Source organism: Hyla sarda, chromosome 3 (genome assembly GCF_029499605.1).
Source record: "Hyla sarda isolate aHylSar1 chromosome 3, aHylSar1.hap1, whole genome shotgun sequence".
NCBI classification, from domain to species: Eukaryota; Metazoa; Chordata; class Amphibia; order Anura; family Hylidae; genus Hyla; species Hyla sarda.
The window spans coordinates 400,405,283-400,425,821 of record NC_079191.1 but is presented as its reverse complement, the minus strand read 5'-3'; the positions used below and the strand labels follow the sequence as shown (position 1 = coordinate 400,425,821).

General features: G+C 47.2%; 1 protein-coding gene across 1 annotated transcript in view; it reads right to left on the bottom strand.

The window, feature by feature from the left end:
- Nucleotides 1–8,790: 8,790 nt before the first annotated feature.
- Nucleotides 8,791–20,539, bottom strand: part of LOC130362923 (fibrillin-3-like) — a 103,915-nt gene continuing 92,166 nt past the window's right edge. The window contains exons 24-26 of the mRNA XM_056568082.1: nucleotides 18,596–18,721; nucleotides 17,336–17,489; nucleotides 8,791–9,237 (exon numbers count right to left, since the gene is read on the bottom strand). Of these exons, the coding sequence (XP_056424057.1) occupies nucleotides 9,105–9,237; nucleotides 17,336–17,489; nucleotides 18,596–18,721 (413 nt within the window). The 3' untranslated portion in view covers nucleotides 8,791–9,104. The remainder of the gene's footprint in view (nucleotides 9,238–17,335; nucleotides 17,490–18,595; nucleotides 18,722–20,539) is intronic.

Sequence of the window (20,539 nt, the reverse complement as noted above, 5' to 3'; positions counted from 1 at the left end):
ACTGGAAATATATGGTCAGTGGAGCTGGATACATAGGAAACATAATCATGTTGTTATATGGGGCCCGGTACTGCGCTAGTTGCTATGTAGTAATCTGGTTTACAATGTCCACTGTTTGCGACACTATCTTGTCACAGTTACATTTGGGGTGTCGGGGTGTGAGGTGCTGGGAAGTTGCAGGGCAGATGTTATGGCTCAAGGAGCAGATGGTATTAACCCCTTCTTGTCGTGACACCAGGACGTGGTTTAGCCTTAACCACCCGAAGGTAATACTGCTGATCCTGGGTTAGGCAAGGGCAATGAAGACACCAACGCCAGATTAAAGGGGTATTCCAGGCCAAAACTTTTTTTTATATATCAACTGGCTCCGGAAAGTTAAACAGATTTGTAAATTACTTCTATTAAAAAATCTTAATCCTTCCAATAGTTATTAGCTTCTGAAGTTGAGTTGTTGTTTTCTGTCTAACTGATCTCTGATGACTCACGTCCCGGGAGCTGTGCAGCTCCTATGGGGATATTCTCCCTTCATGCACAGCTCCCTGTACGTGACATCATCATTGAGCAGTTAGACAGAAAACTTCAGAAGCTAATAACTATTGTAAGGATTAAGATTTTTTAATAGAAGTAATTTACAAATCTGTTTAAGTTTCCGGAGCCAGTTGATATATATATAAAAAAAAGGTTTGGCTGGAATACCCCTTTAAGGATAACGGCAGCTTTACTGAGGCAAGACAAGTGATTTAGTCTTTGCAGTACAGCCAAATATCCCAGGGAGGGGACCAGTGACACAGAAGGGCCTCGCAGGCTTGCTGGAACTTGCAGTAGTTAGACTGACTTTAGTGCAGGCCACGGTGACTACAGATGGACTTGAGTTGACAGAGATGGTGACTGACAATAAGATGACTTGACTTACTGATGACCGACCGACTACCATCAATAATGCAGCTGGCTAGGAGTCACCATTGAACACCAGAATACCCTATTACAGTGGTCCCTCAACATACGATGGTAATTCGTTCCCAACGAGCCATCGTTTGTCGAATCCATCGTATGTTGAGGGATTCGTGCAATGTAAAGTATAGGAAGCTGTACTCACCTGTGCCCGCCGCTCGAGATGGTGTCCCCGCCGCTCCCGATGGTGATCCCCCGCCTCCGCTGGGCTCTCCGCTGTCTTCTCCGGTCCTCCGCTGTCTTCTCCGGTCCTCTGCTTTCTTCCGCAAGGCCTTACTGGGCCTGCGTAGCGACGTCATTACGCCGCTGCGTACGCCATTCCTATTGGATGACATGCGCAGCAGCGTATTGACGTCATCGGAGGGGGCCGAGAAGACACCGGAAGACCAGCGCTGGACCCGGAGGGCACCCCGGAGCATCGTGGAGGGGTAAGTAATACTTACCGCACCACATGGGGAACATTAAGCTGCTATCCGGCAGCATCTTAAGCATTTGGCGCTGTCGGATAGCACTTAATGCAATGGCCCCGACATAAAAAAGCATCGTATGTCGATGCTGACATCGACATGCGATGGCCTCTGAGAGGCCATCATATGTCGATTTGATCATATGTCGGGGCCATCGTAGGTCGGGGGGGTCACTGTATATGTATTATACTGTATATTAGGATTACAGTTTCTTTCTCTTATTACATTGTTACTTTAGGTTATCATAGTATTTATGACACTTTCAGTCTTCCAGAAATCACTTGACTTTAGTGGTGACCACCATCTAAATACATAGGGCTACACAATAGACCAGTGGTCTCCAAACTGTGGACCTCCAGACTGTGAAGGTCTCCAAATTGTGGGCCTCTAGCTGTTTCAAAACTACAACTCCCAGCATGCCCGGACAGCCGTTGGCTGTCCGGGCATGCTGGGAGTTGTAGTTTTGCAACAGCTAGAGGTCCACAGTTTGGAGACCACTGCAATAAACTTTGTCTCCATGTTACACTGGAATCACTAGAAGATGAGAAGACTGTACAAGAATCCATTCAACTGCACAATACACACAATAACCAACCCCAGATTAAGGATACCGGCAGCTTTACTGAGGTAAGACAGGTGATTTAGTCTTTGCAGTGCAGCCAAATATCCCAGGGAGGTGACCAGTGACACATGGGGACCCCGCAGGTTTGCTGGGACTTGCAGTAGTTAGACTGACTTTAGTGCAGGCCACGGTGACAATAAGACGACTCCAATGCTCTGGACACAGACACTGAGACGACTTCACTGTACCTCAGCATACAGCAGAAGAGAGAGATTGCAGCTCCTCCTCTTGTTATATAGGGGGGCTATGCAAGGAGCCCATAGGTCACTTTGGAGGGGTCACCTGGTAACTGGAGCCCTCTGGGTAACAATTATGAGGTACTAACATTAAAGGCATATTACACACATAATACCCAACCTATATACATGGGGGGGGGGGGGGGGGATACCTCTGCAGGGGGACCCTGAGGACATGCAGGGACTCTGCCTGACAGGGCAGAAGGACAGTATGAGTCCACATCCCGTACTGGGACATCACACATTGCTAATCGTTAAACTGATGTGGAGAGAACAGCGTCTATTATATTAACAGGTTCACATCAGTCAGAGAAGACAGGGCCTTGAGTTTATGATGGCCGTATAATATACTTATAAAAAGCAGATAGGAGCAATGCACTGGGCAAAAGGGGCATAGACAAGGGCTTGTGAATATGAGTGCCAAGCGAATTGTAGCTACCAGTGCCAAGCAGATGCTGCCAAGGCAATCACAAGTGTTACCCTAAGATTAAATGGGCTCCACTATCTATTGGATAGAGCAGGGTTTCCCAACCAGTGGCTCCAGCTGTCGCAAAACCACAACTCCCAGCATGCCCGCACCTCCGTCCCTGGTGACAGCTGATTGCTGGGGATTTAGAATGGAATTAAAGGAGTACAGCAGCCTTAGACTACTTATCCCTTATGCACAGGATAGGGGATAAGTGCCTGATTGCGGGGGTCTAAATGCTGGGACCCCCGTGATCTCCTGTACAGGCCCCGGCTCCCGTGCAGGAGGCGTGCCCCCTCCATGTATCTCTATGGCAGAGGCAGAAATGCAGCGTTTGTGCATCCCCACCTCTCCCATAGAGCTGAATGGAGGGGGCGCGTCTGTCCACCTCATAGTGAGGTCGACGACACAAGCATTAGAAGCACAGAGCCGCAGCACTTCCGGGTCCCCTCACAGGAGATCGCGGACAGGGGGTGGTCCCAGTGGTCAGACCCCCTGCGATCAGACACTTATCCCCTATCCTGCGGATAGGGGATAAGTTGTCTAAGGCTTCAGTACTCTGTTAAGGGAGCCAGTTTTATTTTTTATTTTTGATCACTAGTCATACATCGCAATTTGTTTTATATTAGCACAACCCCATCCATGTGTTTTATTGCTCTAACTTGGTCATGTGATCAACAGGCTGACTTTCACAAAGTTACAGTGTTTAACGTGTGTCAGAGGATGTCGGTCCTGGGTCAGCTGACTTCCTGTCAACTAAAGGATGACATCATCACCTATCAGATCTCCTTCTGCTGGCTCCCAGACCCTATCCCTCTCCAGATCTGTATACTGCTGCTATCTCTATGGGATCAGGATATATAGTAGTGTCTATTCTGTATTCTACATTTCCGTACATATAGTACAGTGCGTGAGCATTATAAAGAGAAAAAAAAAAAGATTACTGAAATGGATCCGTTAGCTAAGAGCTGAAGACATTGCATTTTTTGCCACGTTTTTTCCATTTTTGACGTTATTCTCACAACATCAAAAATTGTGCTATATATTGTGTGATAAAAATGTGTGAAAAATGCAGTAAGAATTAAATGTGTGAATACAGCTTGAAGATATCCGATTTTTCAGACTACGCCTCAACTATGATTATAAGTCAAATCACTTTTGCCTTGTGGCTAAAAAAAAATGCACTATGAAAAAAAAAAAAAGCATCAAAACTAATGTGAACTGACCACAACCCACTAATCAGTTCACCTGCATGTCCTTCAGCCCCAGCAGCCTAATAGAATGACCAGGTGCAGTGATCAAACACAACACCCAAAACCAGAGGATTCCTGGAAAATGTAGGCTGCATTATAGAATCGCTTCAGTGATGGAATTTCAAACCAAAAAGGAGCCAATCTCATACCTGCTACATCAGCTGAAACAGGTAAGTAACAAGGCATACACAAGAACCTTTACATTATTTAATAATAGCCTATGCCTCTTTAAATCAGTAAAAAAAAAGTTGCTGTGATAAAATCACCTTTGTACTATGAAGACAATTATCTTCTGGCGGCCTCAGTCTATTCTTTCTGCGGATTTTGCTCAGAAATGCATTGCCGGAACTTTCAAATGTGCAGAATGCCCGCCCGTGTTTTCCGCTCATTTTTACGCCTTGTGAACACGGCCTAATACACAACTTTGTATGGGAAGGAAAATTCCATAGGCTGTGAACTGTATAGTCCAGTGTTTCCCAATGAGGGTGCCTCCAGCTGTTGCAAAACTACAACTCCCAGCATGTCCGGATGGCCTTTGGCTGTTCAGGCAAAATTTTATGCAACAAATAAACCAGAGAAATTCCTGAAAATGTGTATCTGCACAAAATGTATCAAATGCCCTGCGTCCATTTAATACATCTGGTGCACCTACACCAAACCAGCCAAAAAATAAAAAAAAAATAAAAAAAAAGCTGTAAAAAAAAAAATGCTTCTCCTACATGATTTGACTTTGTGGCCCGCTACTGTTCCACTTTACAGTATACAAAATCTGCACTGTATTCCTCCACTTGCTTTGGACTTGTTCATCGCTGATGGTGTCAGACATGGACTTCTATTTAAAGGAGAGGAATACCTGCTGTGCAAAGTCTCCGATGCAGATGTGAACATATCCCTAGAGAATCCACACCTGGGTATGTGACTGCAACCTACATAAGTGTTTAGAGATCAACATATGGCATTAGAGATTAGCGAACTTACAGTAAATTCGATTCGTCACGAACTTCTCGGCTCGGCAGTGGATGGCTTTTCCTGCGTAAATTAGTTCAGCCTTCAGGTGCTCCGGTGGGCTGGAAAAGGTGGATACATTCCTAGGAAAGAGTCTCCTAGGACTGTATCCACCTTTTCCAGCCCACGGGAGCACCTGAAAGCTGAACTAATTTATGCAGGAAAAGTCATCAACTGCCGAGCCGAGAAGTTCGTGACGAATCGAATTTACTGTAAGTTTGCTCATCTCTATATGGCATGTTAAATAGGCATTGTACTGTATTGTACTTATAGGTAGACTGTATATGGCAGTATTTCCCAAGCAGTGTGCCTCCAGCTGTTGAAAAACTACAACTCCCAGCATGCCCGGACAGCCAAAGGCTGTCCGGGCATGCTGGGAGTTGTAGTTTTTCAACAGCTGGAGGCACACTGGTTGAGAAACACTGGACAAATGGCTGTCCGGGCAAGCTGGGAGTTGTAGTTTTTCAACAGCTGGAGGCACACTGGTTGAGAAACACTAGACAAATGGCTGTCCAGGCATGCTGGGAGTTGTAGTTTTTCAACAGCTGGAGGCACACTGGTTAAGAAACACTGGGCAAATGGTTATGAACTGTATTGTCCAGTGTTTCCCAACCATGGTGCCCCCAGCTGTTGCAAAACTAAAACTCCCAGCATTGGATAAGGCCGGAGTACTCCTTTAAAAAAACGAATAGAAAAGGTGGCTTTATTATGTTGTTGATTTTCAAACCAAGGGCACAAATCTAATGGAAATGTTGTCCATTCTGTATTGTACATCACTGTACATGCAGTACGGTGTGTGAGCTTTAAATAGGAAGAAAAACATGACGAAAGGAAATCTGTCAGCTGGATTTGCTGCTAAGAGCTGCAGACACCATTGGATAGCTGTTACAGTATAAATGCAAACAGTACCTTCCCCGGAGCTGGTTTAAAAAGCGTCAATCAGGCCGAGGGCAGGGCGAGGCTGGGGAAGGGGGTGGCAACAGCTGGAGGCACAAAATGGGTCGGGTCACCAGCGGATCCGCAGCGTAAAATTCACTGCGGATCCGTTACATGTGACCTAGGGCTGGGCGATATACCGGTTCATACCAAATACCTACATTTTTGTGTTGCACGATATGAATTTTAACCCATACCGCAATACCGGTTTGGCTCCTCCCCCTTGGGAATGAATGAATTATCAGCCGCAGCGTGCTGTCCCCACATTGTGGAACTAATCACATGTGACCCGCGAGCGCTCTTCTGCCGCCCCCCCCCCCCCAATTAATTATTAGCCCAGCGCTGCCCTGTCCCCATCGGGGAACTACTCACATATGTCACCCGCAAGCGCTGCCCTCCTCGTCCTCCTGTTTGTTGCGGCCGCCGGCGCTGACACTCTATACAAGTGGTCTTCAAACTCCAGATGTTGCAAAACTACAACTCCCAGCATGCCCGGACAGCCGTTGGCTGTCCGGGCATGCTGGGAGTTGTAGTTTTGCAACATCTGGAGGTCCGCAGATTACAAACCACTGCTCTATAGTGTATCCCTATGCCCGGGCTGCAAAAGGTTAACAAAATAAACTTTAACTCACCTTCCCCGTCGGTCCGGACTTGCTTCCCAGGTAATGGAACATCGGACAGCCATCAGCCTATCACAAGGCCGCAGCGATGTTCTGCCTTGGCCGGTGATAGGTTGAGCCCACTGTCATGTAAGAAGCAGGCTTCTTACATGACAGTGGGCTTAGCCTATCACCGGCCGAGGCGGAACATCGCTGCGGCCTTGTGATAGGCTGCCGGCTGTCCGACATTCACGTCCCCAGCGTAAGGCCGACGTCGGAACATGCTTTAGTTTTATTGCAGGCCGGGCATGAGGGATACCGCACAGTATAGAGAGTGTCAGCGCTGGCGGCCGGAACAAACAGGAGGACGAGGAGGGCAGCGCTTGCGGGTGACATATGTGAGTAGTACCCCGATGGGGACAGTGCAGCGCTGGGCTAATAATTAATTTTTTTTGGGGGGGGGGAATACCGTGATATACCGTGGAACCGCCATAAGTTACAAAAATACAGCGATACACATATTTGGCCATACCGCCCAGCCCTAGTGTGACCCTACCCTAACAGGGTCTGCAGCTTTTAACAGGAAATAGAGCTGACAGATTCCCTTTAAAAAAAAAAAGTTATCTGGCTTAAAGGGGTACTCCGGTGAAAACCTTTTTTCTTTTAAATCAACTGGTGGCAGAAAGTTAAACATATTTGTCAATTACTTCTATAAAAAAAATCTTAATCCTTCCTGTACTTATTAGCTGCTGAATACTACAGAGGAAATTCTTTTCTTTTTGGAATGCTCTCTGATGACATCACGAGCACAGTTCTCTCTGCTGACATTATTATAATAATAATAACGCTTTATTTTTCGTGCTAACCACTGAGCCACCATGCTTCCCTTAGCATACATCTGCTATGCATCTGCTATGCATGGTTGCTAAAATGGACAGAGATGTCAGCAGAGAGCACTGTGCTCGTGATGTCATCAGTGTTCCAAAAAGAAAAGAATTTCCTCTTAAGCATTCAGCAGCTAATAAGTACTGGAAGGATTAAGGTTTTTTAATAGAAGTAATATACAAATATGTTTAACTTTCTGCCACCAGTTGATTTAAAAGAAAAAAGGTTTTCACCGGAGTACCCCTTTAAATGGGCACTGTCAGATTTTAAAACTTTTTAATTTATGTGCATCTTGGCAAAACATTAACCTTTCTAATATACGTCATAAAAAAAATGTTTCTCCTTTTTATAGAAGTCATGTCTTATAAAAAAAAAAGATCACTAGAGGTCCCCATACCATCCAGAACATTATCCTGTCCGGGGACAGCCTCATCTTTGTCCCGGCTGAAGCACAGGTCGGCAACAAAGTCCAGGGAGTGAGAATGGGACTAGAACTCCTCTGTGCTCACTCCTGTCCTGTCTATCAGATTGTAGTATGAAAACATAGAGGATTAGGTTTCAGAGGCGGCTGCAGTGATTGGATGAAGAGACGCTGCACAACAGACTCAGGGAGGAAGTGAATGCATGGTGAGTGAGGGCGGGGTCAGTGCTTGCCTTGGACATGCCCCTTCCTGAGCAGTGGATGTCAGAATGAATGAGCAGCAGAGCATAGAGATTTGTGAGCCAAATACAGAAACTAGACACATAAAAATAGATGTATAGACTCAGCAACAAATATAAATATTATTTTTTTTTTTTTTTTCTGTGATATGACAGATACGCTTTGAATTTAATTTACATATTCCTCACCGAAACCTGCAGTGGAAAATCCACTCCAAAACCCTCACAATTTGGTGTGGTTATGCTGCTGTGGATTTTCAAGGGAAAAGATTTCTGCATCATTTATGATGTGTGTGGACATACTCATAATGCTGCATATTTACCTGCCCGAAAACTCTGTGACTAAAGTATGCTGCAAATACACCATATGTGCGAGCAAAGATCACGAGAACCATGAAGTAGAACAAAGTTTATTAGAAATTGAAGAACTTTTTATTATACAGTGAATAAGCTTTGTTCGATGAAACTGGAAAACCCCTTTAAAGGGGGTACTCCGCTGATCAGCGTTTGGAACAAACTGTTCCGAACGCTGTAGCTGGGAGCTTGTGATGTCATAGCCCCGCCTCCCTCATGATGTTACTCCCCGCCCCCTCAATGCAAGTCTATGGGAGGGGGCGTGACAGCCGTCACGCCCCCTCCCATAGACTCGCATTGAGGGGGCGGGGAGTGACATCATGAGGGAGGCGGGGCTATGATTACACTAGCTCCCGGCGCCGGCTACAGCATTTGGAACAATTTGTTTCAAATGCTGAGCAGCAGTGTACCCCCTTTAAGGGCTGAATTGTGGTATCCGACAAACAAGCCTTTGGCGCAGTTTAGTTATAACATTATTATAATCCCTTTATGTCACTCTAGTGAATGAAGCACTAACATTGATATACTGTATACTGTAGAGAATATGCTCACCCTTAGAATGACTACTCTTCCCTACAGGTGATGCACTGCTGGAGGTATATAATAAAGTTATAGTTGTTTTGTATTCATTCATCACCTGGCGCTCTTCTCTTAACTGTATTGTTCTTCATCATCTATTTGCATATGGTGGAACTGGAGGTAGAGTGTGCACCTTGTAGAAATACATTGGCTCAGGGCAGACAATCGGGGGGCCACAGAAGTTCTGTTGAGGCATCATGCTTTCATCTGGTGCCGAGGCAATGCTGTAAAACAAAGAACATAAGGCTGTTTATGGGTCTTTTCTACCTCGTAGGGTTCCAGCTTTTGGAACCACCATCGATCAGCTGATTGCAGTTGTTGGGGCTATTGTGGGCACTGAAGCCTCTTCACTTCTTACTAGAAACAGATCCACATATTCATAAGCTGCTGTACCTTGTATTACAGCTCATCCCATTTCCTTGGGTCAATCAGCTGATCATCAGGGGTGCCGAGAGTCAGACCCCCACCGATTGAATATTGATGGCCTATCCTAAGAATAAGCCAACAATTTTAAATTTCTGGAAAATGTATTATATTATCATATATATGCAATAAATGTCCCCTGAATGGGGTATAAATCTTAATCTAAAGACCATTAACGTGCAATCAGTGGGAGGCTGAGCTTCCATTTTTAGGCACAGTTATCAGAAGACTTATCAATAATCTACAGTCATTGAGCTTGGACTCCCATATTGTTGAGTGGATTAGGCAGTGGCTGAGTGACAGACAACAGAGGGTTGTAGTCAATGGAGAATATTCAGAGCACGGTCTTGTCACCAGTGGGGACCTCAGGGATCTGTACTGGGACCAATATTGTTTAATATCTTCGTTAGTGATATTACAGAAGGTCTCGATGGTAAGGTATTGGTTTTTTTGCTGATGACACAAAGATATGTAACAGGGTTGATGTTCCTGGAGGGATCCGCCAAATGGAAAAGGATTTAGGTAAACTAGAAGAATGGTCAGAACTCTGGTAACTGAAATTTAATGTGGATAAGTGCAAGATAATGCTCGTGGGGCGTAAAAACCCTCAGGCAGAATATAGATTATTTGACACAGTCCTGACCTCAGTATCTGAGGAGAGGGATTTAGGAGTAATTATTTCAGAAGACTTAAAGGTAGGAAGACAATGTAATAGAGCAGCAGGAAACACTAGCAGAATGCTTGGATGTATAGGGAGAGGTATAAGCAGTAGAAAGAGTGAAGTGCTCATGCCGCTGTACAGAACACTGGTGAGACCTCATTTGGAGTATTGTGCGCAGTACTGGAGGCCGTATCTCCAGAAGGATATAGATACTCTAGAGAGAGTTCAGAGAAGATACTAAACTAATACATGGATTGCAGGATAAAACTTACTAGGAAAGATTAAAGGACCTTAACATGTATAGAAGAAAGAAGAGACAGAGGGGATATGATAGAGACTTTTAAATACATAAAGGGAATCAACATGGTAAAGGAGGAGAGCATATTTAAAAGAAGAAAAACTACCACAAGAGGACATAGTTTTAAATTAGAGGGGCAAAGGTTTAAAAGTAATATCAGGAAGTATTATTTTACTGAGAGAGTAGTGGATGCATGGAATAGCCTTCCTGCAGAAGTGGTCGCTGCAAATGAAGTGAAGGAGTTTAAACATGCATGGGATAGGCATAAGGCTATCCTTCATATAAGATAGGGCCAGGGACTATTGATAGGATTCAGATTATTGGGCAGACTAGATGGGCCAAATGGTTCTTATCTGCCAACACATTCTATGTTTCTATGTTTCTATGTTATATGTACGGACAGGCTGCTGTAGCTGGATGACCCTTAGGCCACAGTTATATGTATGGACATGTTGCTGTCCTGGATGACCATTAGGCCACAGTGCTTGACAAAGTGCTGCAGTTCCTTCACTCTACGGATCGGAGGAAGCTACAAGGGTCTGACTTCCACAGATCACACATTGAACACCGCCAATATTTTTCCCAGAAAACGCATTGGTTGGTGGTTAAATTCTTACTTGAATTGCTCTTTAAAGGTGCATTCACACGCTATTACTAGCAGCGGGTTGCCCCCTGCGGGAATCCCGCTGCGAGTTACGCAACCATTGATTTAAATGGGTCCACAGACAGTCTGCAATAATGTCAGATTTGCGGTCTGTCAAATGAATGGTAGCGTAACTCACAGCAGGTTTCCCGCAGCGGGAAACCCGTTGCGAGTTACTAGCGTGTGAACGCACCCTAAATGGGTCATTCACAGGTGTTATGAGGCCCAAGCATATCCTTACTAAGCTACCAAGCTAATGCTGTGTTTTTTCTTGCCATAGATAATTAGTGTTACGCCGAGCGCTCCGGGTTCCCGCTCCTCCCCGGAGCGCTCGCTACACTCTCGCTTCCGCAGCGCCCCGGTCATATCCACTGACCGTGTGCGCTGCGATACCGCCTCCAGCCGGGATGCGATTCGCGATGCGGGTGGCACCCGCTCGCGATGCGCACCCCGGCTCCCGTACCTGACTCGCTCTCCGTCGCTCCTGTCCCGGCGCGCGCGGCCCCGCTCCCTAGGGCGCGCGCGCGCCGGGTCTCTGCGATTTAAAGGGCCACTGCGCCGCTGATTGGCGCAGTGGTTCTAATCAGTGTGTTCACCTGTGCACTCCCTATGTATACCTCACTTCCCCTGCACTCCCTCGCCGGATCTTGTTGCCATTGTGCCAGTGAAAGCGTTCCCTTGTGTGTTCCTAGCCTGTGTTCCAGACCTCCTGCCGTTGCCCCTGACTACGATCCTTGCTGCCTGCCCCGACCTTCTGCTACGTCCGACCTTGCTTCTGTCTACTCCCTTGTACCGCGCCTATCTTCAGCAGTCAGAGAGGTTGAGCCGTTGCTAGTGGATACGACCTGGTCACTACCGCCGCAGCAAGACCATCCCGCTTTGCGGCGGGCTCTGGTGAATACCAGTAGTGACTTAGAACCGGTCAACTAGCACGGTCCACGCCAATCCCTCTCTGGCACAGAGGATCCACCTCCTGCCAGCCGGCATCGTGACAGTAGATCCGGCCATGGATCCCGCTGAAGTTCCTCTGCCAGTTGTCGCCGACCTCACCACGGTGGTCGCCCAGCAGTCACAACAGATAGCGCAACAAGGCCACCAGCTGTCTCAACTGACCGTGATGCTACAGCAGCTACTACCACAGCTTCAGCAATCATCTCCTCCGCCAGCTCCTGCACCTCCTCCGCAGCGAGTGGCCGCCTCAGGCCTACGACTATCCTTGCCGGATAAATTTGATGGGGACTCTAAGTTTTGCCGTGGCTTTCTTTCACAATGTTCCCTGCACTTGGAGATGATGTCGGACCAGTTTCCTACTGAAAGGTCTAAGGTGGCTTTCGTAGTCAGCCTTCTGTCTGGAAAAGCTCTGTCATGGGCCACACCGCTCTGGGACCGCAATGACCCCGTCACTGCCTCTGTACACTCCTTCTTCTCGGAAATTCGAAGTGTCTTTGAGGAACCTGCCCGAGCCTCTTCTGCTGAGACTGCCCTGCTGAACCTGGTCCAGGGTAATTCTTCCGTTGGCGAGTACGCCGTGCAATTCCGTACTCTTGCTTCAGAACTTTCCTGGAATAATGAGGCCCTCTACGCGACCTTTAAAAAAGGCCTATCCAGCAACATTAAAGATGTTCTGGCCGCACGAGAAATTCCTGCTAACCTACATGAACTCATTCATCTAGCCACTCGCATTGACATGCGTTTTTCCGAAAGGCGTCAGGAGCTCCGCCAGGATATGGACTTTGTTCGCACGAGGCGTTTTTTCTCCCCGGCTCCTCTCTCCTCTGGTCCTCTGCAATCCGTTCCTGTGCCTTCCGCCGTGGAGGCTATGCAAGTTGACCGGTCTCGCCTGACACCTCAAGAGAGGACACGACGCCGCATGGAGAATCTTTGCCTGTACTGTGCCGGTACCGAACACTTCCTGAAGGATTGTCCTATCCGTCCTCCCCGCCTGGAAAGACGTACGCTGACTCCGCACAAAGGTGAGACAGTCCTTGATGTCAACTCTGCTTCTCCACGTCTTACTGTGCCTGTGCGGATATCTGCCTCTACCTTCTCCTTCTCCACTAAGGCCTTCTTGGACTCCGGATCTGCAGGAAACTTTATTTTGGCCTCTCTCATCAACAGGTTCAACATCCCAGTGACCAGTCTCGCCAGACCTCTCTACATCAATTGCGTTAACAATGAAAGATTGGACTGTGCCGTGCGTTACCGCACGGAACCCCTCCTAATGTGCATCGGACCTCACCACGAAAAAATTTAGCTTTTGGTCCTCTCCAATTGCACTTCCGAAATTCTCCTTGGACTACCCTGGCTTCAACACCATTCCCCAACCCTGGATTGGTCCACAGGGGAGATCAAGAGTTGGGGTCCCTCTTGTTTCAAGGACTGCCTTAAACCGGTTACCAGTACTCCTTGCCGTGACCCTGTGGTTCCCCCTGTAACCGGTCTCCCTAAGGCCTATATGGACTTTGCGGATGTTTTTTGCAAAAAACAAGCTGAGACTCTACCTCCTCACAGGCCTTATGACTGTCCTATTGACCTCCTCCCGGGCACTACTCCACCCCGGGGCAGAATTTATCCTCTCTCTGCCCCAGAGACTCTTGCTATGTCTGAGTACATCCAGGAAAATTTAAAAAAGGGCTTTATCCGCAAATCCTCCTCTCCTGCCGGAGCCGGATTTTTCTTTGTGTCCAAAAAAGATGGCTCCCTACGTCCTTGCATTGACTACCGCGGTCTTAATAAAATCACGGTAAAGAACCGCTACCCTCTACCTCTCATCTCTGAACTCTTTGATCGCCTCCAAGGTGCCCACATCTTTACCAAACTGGACTTAAGAGGTGCTTATAATCTCATCCGCATCAGAGAGGGGGATGAATGGAAAACGGCATTTAACACTAGAGATGGACACTTTGAGTATTTGGTCATGCCCTTTGGCCTGTGCAACGCCCCTGCCGTCTTCCAAGACTTTGTTAATGAAATTTTTCGTGATCTCTTATATTCCTGTGTTGTTGTGTATCTGGACGATATCCTGATTTTTTCTGCCAACCTAGAAGAACACCGCCAGCATGTCCGCATGGTTCTTCAGAGACTTCGTGACAATCAACTTTATGCCAAAATGGAGAAATGTCTGTTTGAATGTCAATCTCTTCCTTTCCTAGGATACTTGGTCTCTGGCCAGGGACTACAAATGGATCCAGACAAACTCTCTGCCGTCTTAGATTGGCCACGCCCCTCCGGACTCCGTGCTATCCAACGTTTTTTGGGGTTCGCCAATTATTACAGACAATTTATTCCACATTTTTCCACCATTGTGGCTCCTATCGTGGCTTTAACCAAAAAGAATGCCAATCCTAAGTCATGGCCTCCTCAAGCGGAAGACGCCTTTAAACAGCTCAAGTCTGCCTTTTCTTCAGCTCCCGTGCTCTCCAGACCTGACCCATCTAAACCCTTCCTATTGGAGGTTGATGCCTCCTCAGTAGGAGCTGGAGCGGTCCTTCTACAAAAAAATTCTTCCGGGCATGCTGTTACTTGTGGTTTTTTTTCTAAGACCTTCTCTCCGGCGGAGAGGAACTACTCCATCGGGGATCGAGAGCTACTAGCCATTAAATTAGCACTTGAGGAATGGAGGCATCTGCTGGAGGGATCAAGATTTCCAGTTATTATTTACACCGATCACAAGAACCTCTCCTATCTCCAGTCTGCCCAACGGCTGAATCCTCGCCAGGCCAGGTGGTCTCTGTTCTTTGCCCGATTTAATTTTGAAATTCACTTTCGGCCTGCCGATAAGAACATTAGGGCCGATGCTCTCTCTCGTTCCTCGGATGCCTCGGAAGTAGAGCTCTCTCCGCAACACATCATTCCTCCTGACTGCCTGATCTCCACTTCTCCAGCCTCCATCAGGCAAACTCCTCCAGGGAAGACCTTCGTCTCCCCACGCCAACGCCTCGGAATCCTCAAATGGGGTCACTCCTCCCATCTCGCAGGTCATGCGGGCATCAAGAAATCCGTGCAACTCATCTCTCGTTTCTATTGGTGGCCGACTCTGGAGACGGATGTTGTGAATTTTGTGCGAGCCTGCACTATCTGTGCCCGGGATAAGACTCCTCGCCAGAAGCCCGCTGGTCTTCTTCATCCTCTGCCTGTTCCCGAACAGCCTTGGTCTCTGATTGGTATGGACTTTATTACAGACTTACCCTCATCCCATGGCAACACTGTTGTTTGGGTGGTCGTTGATCGATTCTCCAAGATGGCACATTTCATCCCTCTTCCTGGTCTTCCTTCTGTGCCTCAGTTGGCAAAACAATTTTTTGTACACATTTTTCGTCTTCACGGGTTGCCCACGCAGATCGTCTCGGATAGAGGCATCCAATTCGTGTCTAAATTCTGGAGGGCTCTCTGTAAACAACTCAAGATTAAATTAAACTTTTCTTCTGCTTATCATCCTCAATCCAATGGGCAAGTAGAAAGAATTAACCAGGTCCTGGGTGATTATTTACGGCATTTTGTTTCCTCCCGCCAGGATGACTGGGCAGATCTTCTACCATGGGCCGAATTCTCGTATAACTTCAGAGTTTCTGAATCTTCTTCCAAATCCCCATTTTTCGTGGTGTACGGCCGTCACCCTCTTCCCCCCCTCCCTACTCCCTTGCCCTCTGGTGTACCCGCTGTGGATGAAATATCTCGTGATCTTTCCACCATATGGAAAGAGACCCAAAATTCTCTCTTACAGGCTTCATCACGCATGAAGAAGTTTGCTGATAAGAAAAGAAGAGCTCCCCCCATTTTTTCTCCCGGAGACAAGGTATGGCTCTCCGCTAAATATGTCCGCTTCCGTGTTCCCAGCTACAAATTGGGACCACGCTATCTTGGTCCTTTCAAAATTTTGTGCCAGATTAATCCTGTCTCTTATAAACTTCTTCTCCCTCCTTCTCTTCGTATTCCTAATGCCTTTCACGTTTCTCTTCTTAAATCACTCATCATCAACCGTTTCTCTCCTAAACTTATCTCTCCCACTCCTGTCTCCGGTTCTTCAGACATCTTTCCCGTAAAGGAGATACTGGCCTCCAAAAAGGTCAGAGGAAAAACCTTCTTTTTGGTTGACTGGGAGGGCTGTGGCCCTGAAGAGAGATCCTGGGAACCTGAGGACAATATCCTAGATAAAAATCTGGTCCTCAGGTTCTCAGGCTCCAAGAAGAGGGGTAGACCCAAGGGGGGGGGGGGTACTGTTACGCCGAGCGCTCCGGGTTCCCGCTCCTCCCCGGAGCGCTCGCTACACTCTCGCTCCCGCAGCGCCCCGGTCAGATCCACTGACCGGGTGCGCTGCGATACCGCCTCCAGCCGGGATGCGATTCGCGATGCGGGTGGCGCCCGCTCGCGATGCGCACCCCGGCTCCCGTACCTGACTCGCTCTCCGTCGCTCCTGTCTCGGCGCGCGCGGCCCCGCTCCCTAGGGCGCGCGCGCGCCGGGTCTCTGCGATTTAAAGGGCCACTGCGCCGCTGATTGGCGCAGTGGTTCTAATCAGTGTGTTCACCTGTGCACTCCCTATGTATACCTCACTTCCCCTGCACTCCCTCGCCGGATCTTGTTGCCATTGTGCCAGTGAAAGCGTTCCCTTGTGTGTTCCTAGCCTGTGTTCCAGACCTCCTGCCGTTGCCCCTGACTACGATCCTTGCTGCCTGCCCCGACCTTCTGCTACGTCCGACCTTGCTTCTGTCTACTCCCTTGTACCGCGCCTATCTTCAGCAGTCAGAGAGGTTGAGCCGTTGCTAGTGGATACGACCTGGTCACTACCCGCCGCAGCAAGACCATCCCGCTTTGCGGCGGGCTCTGGTGAATACCAGTAGTGACTTAGAACCGGTCCAATAGCACGGTCCACGCCAATCCCTCTCTGGCACAGCCAGCCGGCATCGTGACAATTAGGCAACACTCAACATATGAGCAGAACAAATTCTAAGATCTTAATGCTTTCCATAGAAAAACCATAGCATCTTATGTTCATCCATGATCAACTTCCAATCTTACAATATAAGTTATAAACAGAAGGAGCACACAGGATGCCATTTGTAAAAAAAAAAAAAGGTTCTAGGTCAAATGGACCCTCTCGAAAGCCATAGGATTATCACCGGTTATGGCAAGAAATGCAGTCACGTGACCAGAGCAGTCAACAAACCCATCATTTTCATGGAGCCCATCCCAACTTTAAGGTTGGGTGTTCCGTTCATCAAAGTTTACCATTCCTAGCAAAGCCCCATCATATACCATCTATACCATGCTTATTTAGAAGTGATGTGACGAGTACATACATGGCTTCTCCACTTTTCTTCTTAAAAAAGAGGCAGTAGATAAAAAGCAGTAAGATCACGACTAGTGGTATTCCGAAGCCCAGCACTAGGCCCAGGATTAGGTTGCTCTTTTCCTCAATATTTATTTCAGTCAACGCCTCTTCAGTCCTAGAAACTTTTCAAGTGAAAAGCAAGAATTTATTAGGATTTATTATAGATATCAAGATACAGATAGAAACACAACTCAGCTCCTTAGAAATGTTAGCTCATTGCTTATTTGTCACTTTGCTGCTATTCCTTCCAGGATCCAACCACATAAGAGGACCCTTACAAATTAACCCCAGAAAGCAAGAGTAAAGTGCTTCATAAATACCCCCCCGCTGTCTTTTCAGATGATGGCCAGTAAGGCTAGTAATATCTCACTGACATTACTAGCATTAAAATACTGCAGGTCTCTGGGCCTTGACCAGTTTGAGGTTTGGGCACTTCGCACTGGTGAAGCGGCCCTCTCATGTACTAGGCCCTGCTAAAAGCAATTGTTGTGCCCCTGACTTCACTCCCTGTCACTGACAACAATGACTAACCCAGAATATAAAACATTAAAGAGTACCTGTCATTATCTTGTCAAATTTTATTATTCACCCAGTTCATCATAATAAACCACCCCCTGCCTTTATTTTTATTATTTTTTAGTTTTCTACCTATATTGTTCTGTATTTTCTGCTCAGTCAGATTCACAGACTGGGAAGGGGAGTTCCCCAGCAGGCGTGACATCATCTGAAGCCATATAGGGGAGAACTTCCTCCCTCACTCTGCTACACACAGCCCAGAGCAGTTCAGTGTGAGATGAGCTATGATTGGACAAGGCTGCACACACTTCTGCCAGGCCAGCAGGAGTCTAAAGTCTGTGCAAGAGATGGGGTGGGGGGGGGGGGGGGGGGGAGTGCTCTGGACAAACAGGGAGACACAAATAAAACATAGAAAACTTCATTTTAGAAATATTTTTTATTTACCATAAGGAGTGCAATAGCAAAAATGTGTTTTAATGACAGTGCCCATTTAAGGCAGTGCTTCCCAACCAGGGGGCCTCCAGCTGTTTCAAAACTACAACTTTCATGATGCCCGGACAAAGGCCGGAGGCACCCTGGTTGCAAAATCCTGCATTAAGGTTTGGAAGAAGCTAGGAGGTAAATGTGATCGGATTCGTCATCTTCGTGAAACAGTTATTAAATTAAAAGTACTTATTTATTTTTATTTTACAATAAAAAAAGAATCTCTTACCAGTTGCACAGTCGTTCCCTTCCAGCTTTATACTAGAATTACAGACACATCTGTGCCCTCCATATGTATTTTCACACAGCGAGGTGTTGCTGCACTTATGTTCATTGGCAGCACATTCATCTACATCTAGATGTAAAGTAAATGTATCAGTAAGGACATTATTATATTACTGCTCAAAAAGCACTATAAAGTAATTCCACCACATATTACAATATTAAAATGACTCAATTATTAGACACACCTTATACGACTAACCAGAAAACCTGCTCAGTTCTGAAAGATATCACTGCTATATTCTACCAAGATGTCTCCTTTTTTAAAGGGGTACTCCGGCCCTAAGACATCTTATGCCCTATCCAAAGGATAGGGGATGTTGTGGGTCAGAGAGTAATAGTAGGATGTCGTCTGCGAAAAGGCTGATTTTATTGATCCCGTGTTCTGATGCTAAACCATATATTGAACTGTTATTTCTAATTTTAATAGCAAGGGGTTCTACGACAAGTACAAGTAGAAGTGGAGAAAGTGGGCAACCTTGCCTAGTCCCATTGGTTATGGGGAAGGGGTCGGAAAAATAGTTGTTTATGAACACCCTAGCAGACCCTGTGACCAGAGAGGGGAGGACTACGGGATCTAGTCATGAAAAATCCTATTCTTCGCTGCAGAGTTATAGGTATGACTATAAAATACTTTAAAACTGCTTATGTGACGTTTCTATTTTTCAAGATGACCTATAATGATCTACCGGATATGTCTATAATATCCGCAACATCCAAAGACCTGATTCTGCAAATTAATATTTCTACATACAGCTGAGTGATTGCTTTAGTAACCTTTATATAACTGTGTTATATTTGTTATGTATTGTTCCTTGGCCACGTTGTTTTCTTTGGCCAATCTTTCCTTTGTTGTACATTTCTAAAAAAAATCCAATAAAAATTATTTAAAGGGTAGCTCCCACCATCACTTTTTTTCTTTTTTCTGTCCCTGCCTATTGCCCATCTATCCCTAACCCCCTCCCTGCCTTTAATTTTTTTTTTTTTACATATTAAAAAATGCCTTTTTGTCTGCCTGGTAGTGTGTGTTACGCCTAGCGCTCCGGGTCCCCGCTCCTCCCCGGAGCGCTTACGGCGTCTCTCTCTCCGCAGCGCCCCGGTCGGTCCCGCTGACCGGGAGCGCTGCACTGTCATGGCCGTCGGGGATGCGATTCGCACAGCGGGACGCGCCCGCTCGCGAATCGCATCCCAGGTCACTTACCCGTTCCCGTCCCCTGCTGTCATGTGCTGGCGCGCGCGGCTCCGCTCTCTAGGGCGCGCGCGCGCCAGCTCCCTGAGACTTAAAGGGCCAGTGCACCAATGATTGGTGCCTGGCCCAATTAGCTTAATTGGCTTCCACCTGCTCCCAGACTATATCTGATCTCTGCCCCTGCACTCCCCTGCCGGATCTTGTTGCCTTAGAGCCTAGTGAAAGCGTTACTGTGTTTGTCCATACTGTGTACTTGACCTCCTGCTATTACCTTATTGACTACGATCCTTGCTGCCTGCCCCGACCTTCTGCTACGTCCGACCTTGCTTCTGTCTACTCCCTTGTACCGTGCCTATCTTCAGCAGTCAGAGAGGTTGAGCCGTTGCTAGTGGATACGACCTGGTCACTACCGCCGCAGCAAGACCATCCCGCTTTGCGGCGGGCTCTGGTGAACACCAGTAGTGACTTAGAACCGGTCCACTAGCACGGTCCACGCCAATCCCTCTCTGGCACAGAGGATCCGCCTCCTGCCAGCCGGCACCGTGACAGTAGATCCGGCCATGGATCCCGCTGAGGTTCCCCTGCCTTCTATCTCTGATCTCACCACGGTGGTCGCCCAGCAATCCCGACAGATCGCCCATCTAACCCACCAGCTGTCGGAAGTGTCCACCATGGTGCAGCAACTTCAGTCGCAACTTCTGC